The 17570-nt window shown below is 45.3% G+C and overlaps 2 protein-coding genes and 1 non-coding gene across 5 annotated transcripts in view; all 3 read right to left on the bottom strand.

The window, feature by feature from the left end:
- Window positions 1-6120, bottom strand: part of LOC142815611 (protein lin-10-like) — a 29438-nt gene extending 23318 nt beyond the window's left edge. For all 3 annotated transcript variants that reach the window (XM_075894148.1, XM_075894149.1, XM_075894150.1), the window contains exons 1-3: window positions 5975-6120; window positions 4334-5333; window positions 1279-1319 (exon numbers count right to left, since the gene is read on the bottom strand). In XM_075894148.1, the coding sequence (XP_075750263.1) occupies window positions 1279-1319; window positions 4334-5310 (1018 nt within the window). In that variant the 5' untranslated portion in view covers window positions 5311-5333; window positions 5975-6120. The remainder of the gene's footprint in view (window positions 1-1278; window positions 1320-4333; window positions 5334-5974) is intronic.
- A 378-nt stretch (window positions 6121-6498) lies between these two features.
- LOC119188111 (eukaryotic translation elongation factor 2) lies at window positions 6499-17216 on the bottom strand. Its single transcript, XM_037436058.2, has 9 exons — window positions 17079-17216; window positions 15242-15456; window positions 14581-14774; window positions 14180-14388; window positions 12760-13090; window positions 12110-12461; window positions 8776-9286; window positions 7295-7820; window positions 6499-6955 (listed from the first exon to the last, which is right to left on the bottom strand). Exons 1-9 carry the CDS (start codon window positions 17079-17081, stop codon window positions 6762-6764), a joined length of 2535 nt encoding a protein of 844 aa, XP_037291955.1. The 5' UTR covers window positions 17082-17216; the 3' UTR covers window positions 6499-6761.
- On the bottom strand, window positions 11391-11551 carry LOC142771565 (small nucleolar RNA SNORA57). The gene has a single exon (XR_012885993.1). It is a non-coding gene; the product is annotated as a small nucleolar RNA SNORA57 (small nucleolar RNA).
- Window positions 17217-17570: the final 354 nt, after the last annotated feature.

Raw genomic sequence — 17570 nt, 5'->3', positions numbered from 1 at the left:
AATGCGATCATCCCATCCTTTGATGGTTGCACAGGGTCCATGTACATCTACAGAATATAACATAACAATAGAATAGCAGTTTCTCGAGCAGTTTCTAAAATGCAATGAATCAAGAGCTCAAAGAAAATGGCTATTTCCTACTTCTGATTGTTCTTGCTAGCTCTGTCTAATTTAGCATACACGGCACTGCCTGCTATCACCATTTAACGCCTTAAGGTATTAATGTTCTAATCTCATTGTAGCCTGAAAAATATGGCAAGGCTATAGAACAGCGCGCTTTTTATGCTTAGTACTACACACAAACCGTCTATATTTATTCACAACAACCCCTCAACTATTCCCCTGCTTTTTTAAATATAGTTAGACTAGCCCAACAGTGATTGTCAATGTTCAAGATTCCTCAAGACAGTCCACAAGAATCATACAAGGACCACACGGCCAATTGCACACAGGTATATTGCAGAAGTCGGCAATCAACTTGCCAATGCATTTTGAATAGCTTTATGTGTACACAGCTTTGTTCCCTATGTCAGGACTAAAGCTAGAAATGGTAATAACAATATGCCATAACAATATGCCAATTTACACTACCCTACGTTTCATAGCAATACGTGAAAAAAAAAAAAAAGAATATTGTCCACCTCTTATCATGAAAGTCGTAACGTTAGGTAGTAGCACAAAGTTGCAAAAGAAACTTGCACACAAAGGATTATTAGAAATGAAGATTCAGTGTCGAATGAAGATTTGTTCTGGTCACGGGTTCGTGAACTCTGGGGCAATCATTTCACTATTTGATCTGACGAGGAAGCTAGCATTCAGCCGCATAAGTGGCAAATAAGTTCTGCAGAAGGCCACAGAACTGATTTGCCTATGTTTTCAGCACTAACAACTTTAAGCCTGCAACATGGGTTCTTTTATGGATTGCACAATATGGCCGACAGAAGATTTAGATCAGCGGCGTTTAGTATGTCTGTTGAAAGAGTGTAACAGGATATGGCTGGAAAGCTGTGTCAATGGTTTATAATTATGAGACCACCACAGTGGTACAGTGAACTAGTTTTACCCAATGCTTAGCCCTTATTCTTCACACACGATAAGCCTCGAAACAGCTCTTTGAAGCATAGACCAACAAACAAAATGAAATCTGTGACTGTGAAATGTTGCCACCACTTAACAACATGAGTATTCAAGCAGCCCAAAAGGGTATTAGTGTGGGATCCACTCGAGGGGCAATTGGCATGCATTTCATGCAAGTGCAAGAAAACAATATTAGCTCACCATCATCAGGGGCCTGGTCTTCTCGGGTAGACTGAGAAAGTCTGAAAAGTATAAAGTACTTTCAAGCAGGCTCTACAGGCCCTTTTCAGTCACAATGCTATTGATATCAAGCAACAGCACTGACTGAAGAAAGTTTAGACTGAAACAACCATATGATCTCACTAAGCAGTTACAATATTGCTCTCAAAATGAAGAATGATTGGCATAGCCCAAATGCATGAATTTTCACTTGCAAGGGATGACGTGAAACCAGAATTGCATAACAAAAAATCCTCGCTGCACAGCACAAGAGCTCATATGAATAATATTTTGAGTTAGAATGAACCTGCACCCTTTAATGCAGTTGTGATGCTTATTTATTTTATTTATTTACAGAATACTGCGGTCGAAAGACCAAGCAGGGACACATAACAAAAAGTGATTCACAATGTAACTAAATAAAAGAAAGTTCAAACAATAAAAACATGTTAAGGCAGTAGAACACAGGATAGCATTTGAACAAAGTTAAATGGCAGCAAGAAATCGCAAATTGCAACCGGAGAATGCAAATCAAATACAACGTGAGACAGTCAGAGATCTTGAGTTGTACGGTTAAAAACGGAAAGATACAAAGTTATCGAAGTCAGGATTTTCATTATCACAGAATGCTTCAAAAAGTAACGCGTTCCAATCATTGATCGTCCGAGGAAAGAATGAGTTCATGAAAAGATTAGTACGTGCGAAGTAAGGTTCAAGTGTGTAGCTGTGAGTATGTCGAGTTTGTCTTGAGATTCGATTTCTTATATAAGTTTCTGGACAAATGTTAAATTTACGGAAATAAAGTGAGTGTAGAAATTTCAGCCGGGCAACAGTTCTTCGGTATTGTAAAGTGGAGATATCATTATTGGCCATGATCGTTGTTGGCGAGTCATTTCTGCGGTAGGCATTAAAGATAAAGCGAACCGCCTTTCGCTGCACCATCTCAAGCTTCTTAACATCTTTCTTTATATGTGGGTCCCAAACGACACTAGCCTAATCTAACTTTGGTCTTATAAAAGCATTGTAGGCCAACATTTTGATTTCTGAGGCGCTGTTTTTAATTTGTGTCTCAAAAAACCAAGCTTTCTAGAAGCAGATGAGCATGTTTTATTAATGTGGCTTGACCATGTTAGGTGGCTTGTAATTGTGACGCCCAAATATTTATATTCGTTAACCTCAGTCAATGGACAGTTGTTGAGAGAATAGGTATAATTAAAACGGTGTTTCTTATTTGTTATATGCATTACAACTGATTTATCGCTATTTAATTTCATTGACCAATCTTCGCACCACTTAGAAATAGCACAAAGGTTGGATTGCAGGCACTTCTGGTCATTCGGAGCAGTAATTGTTTTATAAAGTATGCAGTCATCTGCAAAAAGCTTTATGTGGACTTGTGATGTGTCTATTGATTCAACAATGTCATTTATATACACTAGAAAGAGAATAGGTCCCAAAACACTACTTTGAGGAACTCCTGATGATACTGGTAGAATACCAGACATGCAGTCATTTACTTTAACATACTGCTTGCGATTTTGAAGGTAAGAACGGATCCAGTCAATGAGGTTAACAGGTAGACCTAGGACATATAATTTAGAAATGAGTTTGCTATGCGTGACAAGATTAAACATTTCGAAAGGTCTAGCATCAATCTATGTTTAAAACTTTTACAAGTAGGGGTTAGTTGAGAAGTTATAATGTGGGAAACTTTCACAATTAGGATTGACTTAATTAAAATAAGATATTAAAAAACTATTTTCATGCCACTAAATCAAGGTTTCAATAAATTATTATAAATGAATTATGAAGCCTAGTTTACAAAACATTCAAAATGAAATAGAAGTAACTAAGGCCACACGGAAAGTTGGTTAAGTTGACGAAACATTTTATGAACAGGTTTAGGAAAAGTGGAAACAGATAGAACAAAGCAATACCTGTGTTGTGTTTGTTTTCCATGCCAGCTGTTCGCACCAATTTTTCCTACATAATTGGTATTAGAGTGTTACATTGTTTAATGAAGGCAGGGTTAATGTGGCTTTCTTTTATTGCTATCATGAAGTGACGATATACATTCCAAGTTCCATGGTGATTACTAACTAAGGTAAAAACATACATGACAAAAAGCATGTCGATCGTATTAGGGGCAGCAAGAGCAGAGCTGCATGTGCATTACTCAAAAGTTACAGCAAATCGGCAATGCTAGGGATCCTTCTCGCGAAAATCTCTCACACGCACTGGAAATGATTCAGAACAATTCTATTCGTTTTATTTGCTCTCAGTACAGTCGCACTGCCAGCATAACAGCAATGAGAAATGATCTTATTTTATCAACTCCTGCATCTCGATGTAAAACACACTGTCTAGTTCTTTTTGATAAGCTTTACTATCATCCACACTTGAATAACGAACTAATCAGTGCTCTGCAGTATGTTTCTAATAGACTAGACCATATGCATAAAGTCAGAATTCCGCCATGTAGAACTCACGCATTTTTTAATGCATTTCTACCGCGTGCATCAAAAGAATAGAATTGCCTTCCCGCACCAACAGTAGAAATTAGTGGCTCTGATTTATTCAAACATGCTTTACTAGCGACATCATTGTTTTTTGCACACTTAGTCTACATGGTGTATATGCTATTTGTCATTTTACATGACACATGGCCGTATCTCACCCTTCACTGTGTTACAACTATTTCTTTTCTTTGTTGTCCTCCACCAATTGCCAATGCGTAATATTGTTGGGTTACTTATTGTGTTATTTATACTAATAATCTCTACATATTGTGCAAGTTTATTCTCTTATTGTATATCTGGAACACTTCTTTGTAAATATAACCGTTCCCCTCTGTAGTGTCTATTGAACCTGGGGGTAAATAAATAAATAAATGCGGCTATCGGACAGTACTGTGCTGATACAAGGTTAAGATCACTGCACATGACCTCATCCGAACCGACTGTGTGGCAGACCCCGTTGCGAGAGTGCGGCACCATTAGTGACACACTCTTAAATACCAGCAGATCATCACTTTTACCTGGGCACCCAGACAGGTGGGGCGTCCCCTCTTTCGGCAGGGCCGCAGCTCTTGAGTGCCAGGCGCTTGCTGTGCTGGATGGCCTGCTGGATCTCGCGGATGGCGTCGGACACCACATCATCCGAGGGCGGCTGCGTGCCTCCCCCGACCGAGCCTTCCGTGTCCGACAGGTGGCCACTCGAGAGGCCGTCCTCGAGCACAGGCATGGCCAGTGGTGCGTCGGCAGAGCCCGCTAGTGACATGGCCTCGCTGGCCGACTCGCAATCCGTACCGTCGGGCGAAAGCGTCAGATTCCTCGTCTGTTCGTCCATCTGTTCGCCGGTCTCGGTACTGCTGTTACTTCGCGGCCGCGGACTCAGCCTGCTCCCGCCACTCCCCGGGTCGGGACTGGCCGCCAGCGGCGGCGTACCGCCAAGGCGCGGGCTGGGGGGCCGAGGACTCGGAGGGGTGCGGGGGCTCGGCGTGGCTCCCGCCAGTCGCTGACCGACGTACGAGCTTCCGCACACCGTGGTTTCGTCCGCTTCCGGCTGGGCGTCGGCAGCCACGCGCTGCGGGTAACCGGGCCGCGGTCCGTAACGGCGCGGTGAACCCTCGTACTGAGCGATGGGCACGTTACCGATGAGGCGCGCCGGCGCGTTGGTGGAACGCTCGTCGATATCGTCGTAAACTTCGGCGCCGCAGACCGGCGCCTCGTACACGAGCGGTTCGTCCTCCCACGCCTCGGCGGCATCGCGCTGGCGCCGCTTGGGTCGACTTCGACTCTTGCAGAAGATCTCCCGTCCGCCGGCAATCTCGATTCGCGACGGCGTGTCGTAGGCGCTCACCACGGAACCGTCCTCCATGGGGTGATGGTTGTTGTTCAGGCTGTCCGCCTCATCGTCGTCGTCTAGGGAGTGGCCGTCGTGACGACCTCGGCACTTCGGGAAGAGCCGCGCCACCTCGTCCGTGTCGCTGCTCGCCTCGCTCGACGGGTGCATGCTGCCGATGGCCCCTCAGCCTCCTGAAATGCCCGAAAACGCAGGTCACATAACCGATTGGAGGATGCGGCAACGCACGACGCCTGGCACGAACACCCGAAGAACGGGAGATTGAACTACCCGAAACCATTCACGCCTACGCCTCGCGGAAGTCGAAACGATTGGAAGACTCAACGCTCCACACAATTTTCCTGATCGCTTGGCGAGAGACAGGCGAAAACATCTGCGGACGAGCCAGGCGGTGGTCTCGACGACCAAACCGCACGCTGGTAGCGTTGAACCCTGGCTACATCAGTTCAAGATCGATCGGCGTAAGCAGATGATTCATGCTTGAGAAGATAACACACCTTAGCGCATGCTTCCGGATACGTCTACGTATTGAAATCCGTGAACGCGTAACAAAATCGACACTCCGAAATACCAGTTCACGCATTATTTGTGCAAAACGGATACATTCGCGAGATCGGTGAGCAGCGGAGCCGGTGGTTACAATGAAGTTTCGTGCACGTTCGTCGAGACGTACTCGAGAGCTTGGAAACCGAACTTTACGTTCCTATGGGTGAGCGATGGAATTTTAGACCAACGTCATTACATGTACAAGCTTACAGGGTGAAATATTAATTAGAAACGGGGAAAGCAGCGCAAGCTGAAAAGTTAGGCTTACCCAATACCGAGGTAGACAGCCCCTGAAAGCAGGGGTATGGCGGTAGGCATGGATACACACGAGCGGTCAGACCTGGTCCCGGGGCCTAGGGTGGCCTCGCTGATGTTTCACAACGGCTGCCAGGGCAGAGCCCACGACGCTGGCCGTCGCCGTGCGGCCGGACACACACAGCGCCCACGGTCACCCATAACTGCGAAGCGCTCGACGTCGTCGCACCCTACGGTTCCTCGATGCGCGCGCCCTATCGCACCCTCGAGCACAGCGCCAACAGCGCCCTGGCGGTCACGTGGCCGAAGACGCGCTCGCAGTTTCGTAACCCCGTCACAGAACACCTACCACTTGCCAACCAGCGTCTTACTTTCAAGCATTTACTATTGCTTGCTCGCGCATTTTACCGATTTCTCTAATCCACATGGCGTTATGCAACTTACGTATACCTTCCGCAGTTGCCCATACGACCTTAAATGGCAGGCAGCACTTTCACACCAAACTACCACACGATTCACCAAAATGAAGCACACAAGTGAAGGCCCACAAATATTTTATTGTGGTGTAGCTCTGTGGTGCGCCCGTAACCAACGTTCTGACAAGACACGGCGGGACAAAAAAACAAAATTAACAATAAAAAGAGGTCGTCCGCACAGTGCAAGATAGACCGTCGGTTCTTCCAGTATTCTTTTCTTTACATAAAACTTCATCTCCTAGTGTTAAAAAAAAAAACTCAAGGCAGGCCAACGGAGCGACGAGAACTGGTCAGTAAGAAGCGCATTGTTAGGCTTGTTGACGATTATAACTTGTCGAAGTACTGATCCAGGTCTGGCAGAGAGTCCTTGAGTCCTTTGCGCTTGCGGGTCTCCATGACAACGTTGTAGGGGCGGGACTTGCCGTCCAGGGGGTCACCGGGCAGGATCTGCCAATGGTCGAACACACACTGCGGGAAGGCTTGGCCTCCAGTGTTGGAACGCAGGTCAGCCGTGAATCCTGCAACAACTCACATTAAGTTCCCTTTGCACATAACCGGTCCCCTACTTTTGCTATCTCATTCAAAACACTTTACAACACAATGTGCTGTTTTTACACTGCAAATAGCTGAAACATCAAGGAATTTCACAAAACTTCAGAAACATAATTAAAGCTGCGGTACACCTTATTACAAGAGTCTTATTTACGATATGCTGACAATTTCAGCCAAAGCAGTGCTGTGATAAGTTACCCAAGACATTGCTTAAAAATTCAGGAATCATTCCTGAATTTAATTTCATAAAGAGCTGTTTTGCCAAGGTAGATGTACTTTAACAGCGACAACGTTAAGGGACGTACCGAATGACTCGTTGACTGGCAGATAGGCTTTGACCACGAACATGGGTGTGCCAGCAACCTGGGACTCCTCAAAGACATGACCTCGACGCCTGTTCAGCACTCCGTAGATGCCACCCACGGCGTTTTCTGGACACTGAATCTCCACCAGGTACACTGGTTCCATAAGCCTAGGCGACGCAGTCAACATGCAGGCATACAGGCACCTTCGAGCCGTTGGGATGATCTGACCGCCACCCCTGTGGATAGCATCAGCGTGCAGGGTGACATCGTGAATGTTGAACCGTACACCCCTCATGTTTTCTTCACAGAGTACAGACTCCTTGGTGGCCCACTGGAAACCAGCAACAACAGAGTCCTTGATTTCATTCAGATACTGCACACCCTTAGTGACATCCACAAGCAGGTTGGGGCCTGTGCCTTCAGGTCCAAATGCCCAGATCTTACGGGCCTCTGTGGCATCCCATTCATACTTGTCAGACAGGTAGCGGGCACGAATCTTGAAGTCATCCCGTGGGTTCACTTGACCCTGTCAAAATAAAAAAAAGCGATGAACACATTAAAACATGTACTGACATACTCTGCTCAGCCAACAAATGCTAAGCAGCTACTGGAAATCAGTTCACAAAGCTTTCTGATGGCAACACCTAGGAGTTTTACCATTTTTTTATGCACAAAGAAAAATGAATTACTTCTGAATGCAATAAAGCAAACTATATTCAATAAGTAGGATTTGTAAGTCCAGCACTTGTCCTGTGCAAGTCCAGCGCTTGTCCTGCGTGGTATTTTTTTAACCGTCTTAGTGTGGTTTTTCGCTGGTTTCATCTTCCCATCACTATAAACCAATTAGTCCAGAAAGAGATGGTACTGAACGTCTCGTCAAAGGAAATTGTGAACAGAAACTACGACATTTACTCTCGTAATTCCTAAAAAAAAAAATGTCCTTTAAAAAAGAATTTTAAAAAAATCTGTTAATTTTAGTGTAACCAGTGCCATTGGCGATCGAAACATTAAATCACGCCATTATATCACAAAATAATGATGCAATAAATGCCGATACGGTTGCAAGCAGCGCAGACGACTTCAATCATAATTTAAGTCGTGCCTTTCACACGAATTATGCAGACACGAGCTAGATTATTAAAATTACATGAGAACATGTCTAGTGACAGCCTTGTTGGGTTCTTCGAGGATGGGACCTGTTCATTTCGTTCCCAAGGGGGTTAAACGACAAACAGGCACCGAAGGCAGAACCCTGATCAATGTCCCTCTGTAAACATTCGATCTTCTCCAGTCAGGAGAGAAGATTGCCAAGACAGAGGCCTTACTAAAAAAAAAAAACTGTAGTCACTGTTACTTATGCATTAGAATTGATAATAACATTGCATTGCAAGTCCCCAAGCCTTAAATCAAGCAAAAATGTGTCGCTTGTAACTAAATTATATCGACTGCATTATTGCAGCTCAGGTAGACATGATACATGCCTTGTCAATGTCCTCTGGAAGTCCATCAGGTAGTGGGCAAGCCTTCATAAATAGACGGTTGTGCTTGTTGGGCGACTTGGAGAGACACATGATGCTAGATTCATCCTGGACAGACTCCCTGTACGAGACCACAGGGTCGGTTTTCTTGAGCGGGATACCGGCATGATCTTCCTCCAAATCCTTGAGGCAGATTTCAAGGTGCAGCTCACCAGCACCGGCTACAATGTGCTCTCCAGACTCTTCAATGATACACTGCACCATAGGGTCTGACTTGGCGAGACGCTTCAAGCCTTCCACAAGCTTGGGCAGGTCTGAGGCATTCTGGGGCTCCACTGCTACACGCACTACAGGGCTCACAGAGAACTTCATGACACGCATGTTGTGCGCATCCTTGAAGGTACTGATGGTGCCAGTCTTCACCAGGAACTGGTCGACACCCACCAGACCACAGATGTTGCCGCAGGGCACATCTTCAATGGGCTCCACGTAACGGCCCATCATCAGAACGGTCCTGAAGGAGAAAAATTCAACAGGCGATATGATAAAAATTTTAATTGCGTTTTGAAGCACCAGAAAGACATTTGAAACAAGCCAGCCTCTCAAAAGGCATAGTTTAGCACCCATGTAAATTTCGAAAATAACCTAATGAATGAGCAGATTTTACCTAGATTTTGCCACTATATTATGACACCTCAAAGAAACCTGCAGTCAAATAGAGAATGCCTATTTTCGTTCAGTGATGGCTTGATAGCCAAATCACCTAATCCACGTTGCCAAGTTATAGGCAATGCTATGGGCGAACTTGTGCACAAATTTGGAAGAGGCAATTGCAATGAAACTACATACTGAACTTTAGAAGGTACCGTAATTACTCGAATCTAACGCGCACCTTTTTTCCGGTTAAGCGAGTTCATAAATCGCATGCGCGTTAGAATCGAGTACGAACAAAAAAATTACGGTCAATCTATTGCCATCGCAAATCCAAAATGCCGCCCCCTACGTGCGTCGGCTATTTCTGCCTATGTGTTTACCATGTGCGGCACTTCGTACGTGTGCTGAGGAGTTCGTCGTCTAGTAGTGCATTAGCATCGACGACGTGGAAGGGCCGACTCCAAAAACTCGAGTGCACCACGATGCCGCTTTTAAAAGAAAAGTCATCGCGTGTGCAGAAACGGACGGAAATCGGGCCGCATCGCGGTCCTTCTCGAAACGTGCGTGCGGGTCCGGCGGAAACAAAAGCAGAAGATTGTCGACAGCAAAGCTTCACGCAAAGGCTTCAGTGAACAACAGCAGGGTCGGTTTCCGCAAATTGAAGAGCTGCTCTGCGAGTATGTGCTTGAGGAGCGAGCGGCACAGCGGCCCACGACGACAGAACTGCTCCAAGTGCGGGCTATGCAATTAGTCTTAGAAAAAAGTCTAATGCGGAGCCTGTTTAAAGCGAGCAGGTGCTGGCTAATTAACTATATGAAGAGGAAAGGCTCTTCCCTCCGAAAGGGAACATGCATATGCGAAAACTTTTGCGGAGAAGTACGATGAAAATCTTTACAGTTTTCAGAGGTTCGTCCTAAACTTGCGGCGCAACAACGGCTACCTGCTTGGGCAAATCTGGAATGCCGATCAGACGCCGTTCTACTTTGACATGCCTGGCACCACAACTGTAGAGAAGAAGGGGGCGAAGCAAGTTCGCGTGCTGACATCGGTCCACGGTAAAACTACAGTGACGGCAATGCTCTGTTGCACGTCAGATGGGCACAAGCTTCGCCCGTACCTCATATATAAATGGAAGACAATCCCGAAAGGAGTCGTTTTTTCGAGTGGTGTGATCGTGCAGGCCAACGAGAAAAAATGGGTGCGCGTTGCAATCGATGTCTTACGTTTTTTTTTTTTTTCGCAGTGGAAATCGGGTGCGCGTTACAATCGAGGGTGCAGTAGAATCGAGTAAATACGGTAACTTGCAGTCATGTCTTATTACATCCACTAAGACAAGAGATGAAGGCTTCTAACACAACAGCAACAGTTCTGCAGGCATAGATTACAGGGCTTTTAAATGCTTTATTTACTCGCATATTGAACCCATCCCTCACCTTTGTCTTCGGGAAAAAAATCTTTTTATTGTATCTGTTCATGTTAGCCAGTGCCATTGACCATTGAAATGTTAAATCAAGCCATTATATCGCAAAATAACGCAATAAAAGTCAAAACAGTTTTGCAACCGCACTAACCAGTTGCGAGCAGCGCGTTTTGACACTTCTGCGTCGATTCGTACGCTTTCAATACGGGAGGAAACAAAAAGAGCTGGCTACAAAAAGATTTGTCGCGCATCTCGCGGGCCTAAACAAGCAAAGCCATCACGAGAAGTTTGCGTTGTTATAACTCTTCCATGGCTTTTTTTTTTCTTCAGTGTAATAAACCCTTTCCCAAATTGGCATAGACTTTCATGAAAAAAAAAAAAAAGTGGGTTCACTACACGAGTAAATATGATATTCAAGAATAATGGGCACGCCAACCTTCATAAAAATGGCAATGCAACAAATGTTTCTACTCATAAAGACTGCTTTATGTTGTCCAGGAAAGCAATGCACAGAAAAAAAAGCAGTGGAGCCGGTGCAACAGGTAGTTGTAGGGCCCAGTGAGGATGGAACCTGCTCGGTCCATTCCCAAGGGGGCTAATGGGGAGCAGGCACCGAAGGCATTAGACCCAACACATCCTTTTATGTCACCTCTGTAAGCATTCGGAACTTCTGTGTGACGACAAGAAGACCCGCCAAGAACGAGGTGGATGAAAAACATTTTGCAAGGAGACCTTTACAACAAGGTTTCCCTCTGCTGCTTTGTGCTGATTAGCACAAATTTTACAGTAGATCATTATTCTCTGAAGCCTCTCACCATACCTGCACTATGTATCCAAGAGCAGGCTGTGCATTTAAGCTCTGATGATAAGTGAAGGCCTGCTATTCAACTGTAAGCAATATTAGAAGGAACACTGAAAGTACTTATTTAAAAATTATAGCAGCTCGCAACACAATTGCCAGCTGCTATAATTTTTAAATGGATAATTTCAGTGTTCCGCTGCCGCTAGCAATGCAAGTGCAATAGTGCATTAATATTTAAATGGGTAAGCTATAATCTTTAAAAAGGTAATTTCAGTGTTCCGCAGCCACTGGCAATGCAAGTGCAATAGTGTTATTAAAAATGAATACTCAAGTGAAAATCTTGCACCCACGCTTCACATGTCTCGTCAATATCGGTAAACACGCATTCGATGTTTCCTCATACTGCTCATGACAGCACTTCCGAAATAATCTCTCGCTTCTGCAACGTTGCGACCACTCACCTCTGAATGGCCTTCTCAGCCAAGTCCTCCTTCTTGCCAGGAGTGTAGTTTGGACCCATGATGCGGACTTTCTGTCCCGATGACACGACACCAGAAAAGACGCGACCAAATGCATAGAAGCGGCCCTTGTCGGATGTGGGTACCATCTTGGAGACGTACATCATCAGTGGGCCCTCGGGGTCACATGCCTTTACAGCGACGGCAGCCTCATCGTCCTGAGGACCTTCGTAGAGGATCTCCATACGGTAGCGCTGCGCAGTCACAGGAGACGGAAGGTGGATCGTGATCATCTCGAAGAGCGCATCTCCAGCGGGAAGCCACGTCCTCATGACCACCTTCAGCAAGTTCTTGCCTGCATAGATGCCACAAAACAATTCGTAACCACCTATTCCTACATCGTAGCAACATAAAAGTGCAACCCCCTGCCTTTGAAAGGGACAATTAAACGACAGTTCTGATCTAGCGTAGTAATACCATATGGGCCAAACATGCCTTGATGGCCTTACAACAGTCCAATAATGTTAAACAATGCAGGTGGTGCTCTCACAATTTTTGGGCAGGCAGTTATCTATGCCTAAAATTCAGTGCTCAGTATCGAGCACAACATTGCTTCTGCATCAAGGGTTACTTTAAAAACAAAATGCACTCACCATCCTTGTCCTTGTCGTCGCCCTTGAGAACAATGTTCAGCTTCTCCAGGAGGCGGGCAGTTTCTTCCTTCTTGTAGTTCATGATGGCATCAAAGATCTTGTAGATTGGGTCCAAAATGAACATGGTGAAAGCACGCTTGTAGTCCTCATCGGGCTTCTTGGCCCATTTCTTGGTCTTAGGGTTGTAGAAGTTCTCTCCCCACAGCCGGCTCATCAGCTTGTCTACATCAATCTTGAACTTCTCTGCATAGATTTCAGCAAACTGCTTCAGTGTGAAAGCCCAGCCGTGCAGACCTGAGCCAAAGCCAACGTTGCCCTTAGACGGTTCCACCTGTAGAATACAATTGAACAAGCATATTAGTTTAACAAGCAGTTACATAGATACATCAAATACTACGCAACAGTGCTGAAGATTCAGGGGGGGAAACTTCCGGCAAGAGATGTCAAGAACAGTACATAAGTGTAATGCACTAATACATATTAGTTCACACTCCATCATACTGACAGATATAGGAAAGAAACAATGTTGTAAAATCAAGAACGATTCTACAACAAGAGCCCTCGAAACTAGCTAAATTCATGTGCCGGGAACAAGCAGAGAATTTGGAGAAATTTTAGAAAAAGATTCTCCCTAGACTCACAATTTACTCTAATGTAACAGAGGGATTCTTCCAAGCGAGTGCTTTTTGGTGTGTAATCGTCCTCCACGTAATGCAGCTTGCCCTTCTGCTAGAGTTTAATGGAAACTGCTTTCTGTTCGTTTCTTCAGGCAGCTTTACTTCAGTGAGAACATATGAGCACAGGCAAGTTTTTGCGAGAAATTTCACCAGCAAAAAAAAAAAAAAAAAAGCTAGCAAGGCTTCAACACTGCTGAAAATCTCACATCCCACAATACAGCAATTGTGCGTGCTGAAAATAAGGACTCGCTCGCTGGATTCCGTGCCGACCGGTTATGCCCTCGCGATCTCCGACGTCAGCCTAGCTCTGGCCGACTGGGCTCGCCCTACGTCATCTCCCGACGCCGACAAGAGCTCTCCCAAGTGGTACCCCGTCCTCGGACTCCTGTGACCGTGTTTGCATCTTTCCTATCTCTCCTATCCCCTCAATTTGTCGCTCTCTCTGGCTTACCACCTCACGCCTTTTTCACTCCATCTACACTTTTATTCCTACTCTTTTAAATCCCTCCTCCCCCCCATCCCTTGTGAGCTACTGTTGAGGTGTCGCTCGCTGAAGCAGACCGTTACAGGGCTCATTTTTCTCTTCCTTTCTCTCTCTTAGAACCACTTTGTGTGCTGAAAATAATAGAAACCTGCTAGATTTAGTGGAAAAAGTGGCAACACTAGACAGAACACAAGCAAACATAAGTACAACTGGGATCGTGTGAAATGCATAGGCTAATGAGCAACTTATTTCAACACACCTTGATGTCTCCCATTGGGCCAGTCTCATCACCATAGGTGGCAATGATTACGTTGGTGTTCTCGACCGTGCGCTGGAAAGTCTGGTACAGGTCCTCAGGCTGCAACTGCAGAGTGAGCAATGCAAGGTCCATCTTGTTCATGAAGAGCACAGGCTTTATACGTTCAGCAATGGCCTGTCGGAGCACAGTCTCAGTCTGGACGCAGACACCTGGAAAAAATGCCATACATATGCACACAAAGCAAGGCACCTCACAAAAAAGTCCCTCTCAAGCTAAAGAGTAGTGACTGAAAATAGCCGTTAGGTGTGTTGTATGATGCCCCATCACTTGGCATGTCACTACAAATACATAGTGTGTTGTAATGTAGCTGCCCAACCCCTCTAGCCTTTCGTGATACTCACCACTGACACAGTCCACAACAACCAGAGCACCATCGGTGACACGGAGGGCTGCAGTCACTTCTGAGGAGAAGTCAACGTGGCCTGGGGAATCAATCAGGTTGATGAGGAAACCCCTCTCGCCCTTCTCACGCTGGTTATCCTCCTTAATAAAAATCAGATCCTTGTCAGCCAACTCGAAGTACATGGACACCGCCCTGGCAAAAGAAAAGAACCAAAGGTAAAAGAGCTATTCTATAAAACGCACATGTCTACTTGCGAGACCGATCACATTCAGCAAAACCGATCACATTCAGACTAGCATTGCAGAAGTGTTTTGACATTATTTTATTTTCTATGTAGAGCTTTCATAACATTATTCATCAAGAGCCAATGATGCATATGATTACACTCCAGCTCTCCCCGCCCCAGCTTTGATAACCTCCCCTCCGTTGATGCCCTTTTGGTGCCTCAGATAGCCTGAACTACTCACTTTATTACAAGCTTAGGTTATTTTTCAGTGCAACCGGCTGTGTGAAAAGTGAGTTGTGCTACTGAAGGCTCATTAGTTTACCACCTGTAACCTACCTGCTAAACACCTTCGGGCAATGAGCAATAATCCTTGAATAACGAATCTCAAGTAGACTCCTCCAATACTTTTACACATTAGCTCGTCGCCACTTACGTAGACTTGATGGTGATGCAGCGTTCCTGCTCGTCCTTGCGAGTATCTGTGAACCGCATTTCACCAGCTTTGGCAGCGGCGATAATGCCAGCCTTGGACACAAGAGAGTCTGTGAGTGTTGACTTGCCATGATCGACGTGAGCTATAACGGACATGTTCCGGATATTTTTTTTCTTGTTCATCAGCCCACGGATCTCGTCCACCGTGAAGTTCACCTGCAAGTCGGAACGGTCATAAGCACAAGGGCTGCTAAGAAAGAGAACTTGACGAACAATGAATGAAAACTGTATCAGTATTGTGAAACCATTTGTCACGGGAGTATTTCTATGTCATGAAAAAGGATTTGCATAATTAAAATTTAAGTACTAATAAAAACACTGCCTCAGAAAGGAATGACCAAAGCTTTATGAAACCACCTGTTACGGGAGTATTTTAAAATGACTGATTTGTAGCATTAAAATTTAAGTGCGAATAAAGTCATGACCATGAAAAAAAAAATTGCCAGTTTTTTTGGGCGGGAGGGGGCACTCAGAAACATTGTCCCAAAACAACCTATTCCACATGGGACTTATCCGCAGCACATATTTTCAAGTGAATGTGGCAGCACTGACTTTTTCCATCTCAGCAATGTACCTTTATTTATGCCGACTCACTTATAATTTGCGTAACGAACGTGAAATGCCAAGAATGCCACAAAAGCTGTCAGTGGCGGAATTTTCAGCGCTGGCTTCGACAGCACCTCAAACGCGCGACCAACCTCGTTTATCTCTCCTGCAGCTTTCCCAGACATGTCTGATCTTATCTCTTCGAGCCTTTCAGCACTTTCGGAACTTCGACCGGGCCCACTTACTTTGCCGATGATCAGCCCAACACACATCGCCATGGTCAAGCGAAGTGGCGCAGCACGACACGGCAAGTTTCAAAAAATAAAACGACGCAATATGCTACATGGCAACGAGAGGTCTAGGTCAGCAACGACACACCCCGCGTAGCAGCCTCATAGCGCGCACAGGCCATCGTTTTTAGAGCGCCACATGGCTTCCATACGTCAGTGCCGTACATGAAACTCGGCTACAACTACGTACGACTGCTTTCCCTCTCCGTTGCCACAATGGTCGACATTGCGATGCCGAGATCACCAGCTCGCCACGTGTCGCTAAACCAAGCTAAAAAAAAAAAAAAAAAGTCGACCTACTTTCCGTTCACACTATCCTGGTAACAAGACAACGTACGCAAACTATTACGCCCGAAACTACGACTAATTTCGGGACGCTACGGAAGACCTCAAAACCCACTCCCAACCCAGTGTCTGTTGGCAACGAGTGTTTCATTGATAACCAATTTGCGTCTTCTATACACTAGTAATGCGCATTGGGTCGAATTCTGTCAGATATATGCGTAGTCCCTTGCACGGTGAATGGCACTTGGTCAGGCGAGCAAATTAAAGCAAACAATGTATGTGACAACGCGTCTACATCATTGTCATCGCCCGAGGCAACGAAACGTCGGATGACACCCGCTCCGTCAGCTGAACGTCAGCTATCATTTACTTCCGGCAGCTAAGAAGTCAATTAGGCCTGTACGTTGGACGAAGCGCATAATACGCAATTGACATAAGCGATCGTCATTCAAGATACGCCGAGAAGAATGAGCACTTGTTTGTTTTTTTATGCCCAGTTTACCGAAAGACATAATGCCGGCCAGACTATGCGTTGGGTGAAGTGCACAGCTAGCATAAGACTGGTATGAGGTCTACCGAGAAAAATTCGGGCCTATTTATACTCGAAAACATGCTGGGAATGAGGATTGAGTAAGATTGGAAAAGGATGCCACATACCATCTTGAGTTTTTAGAGTTTTCTTCCAATGGATAGAACTTCGGTCGTATCACTATGGCGGATACGGGGAAAAAGGACTGGGAGATGGCAATGCTGGTGGCGAGGTTAACAACTATGTGGCCAGATTTTATTGTTGTGGCGCTGCTTGCGTGCCCTTAATTTTTAAGTAAGCGTCTAATATACCGCTTTACTTTTTAAAAATTTTATCTGCATCAGTTTAAAGTTAACTAAAACTTTCTTAGAGTCACATATGCCATTATGCATGGTCAATAATATCTTTGTCTACTGAAGTAAAAGCGGCCGTGAGGCTGACTCGCTGGCCAAAATAAGAAAATGGTGGCGTCCGTTATGCAATAACGAAACTCGTGCTGCCGAAGTTGCTCTCTATTTTGGTACGCTGCATACCTTCAGATTCAGCAGTCCCTTAAATTGTGGGAGCCTTCTAAAATCTGCCCACGAATAGCGATTTCAGACGCTTCACTTGACTGCTTC

The sequence above is a fragment of the Rhipicephalus microplus genome, chromosome 1 (assembly GCF_043290135.1).
Source record: "Rhipicephalus microplus isolate Deutch F79 chromosome 1, USDA_Rmic, whole genome shotgun sequence".
NCBI lineage: Eukaryota > Metazoa > Arthropoda > Arachnida > Ixodida > Ixodidae > Rhipicephalus > Rhipicephalus microplus.
This window is presented reverse-complemented; position numbering and strand designations above follow the sequence as displayed.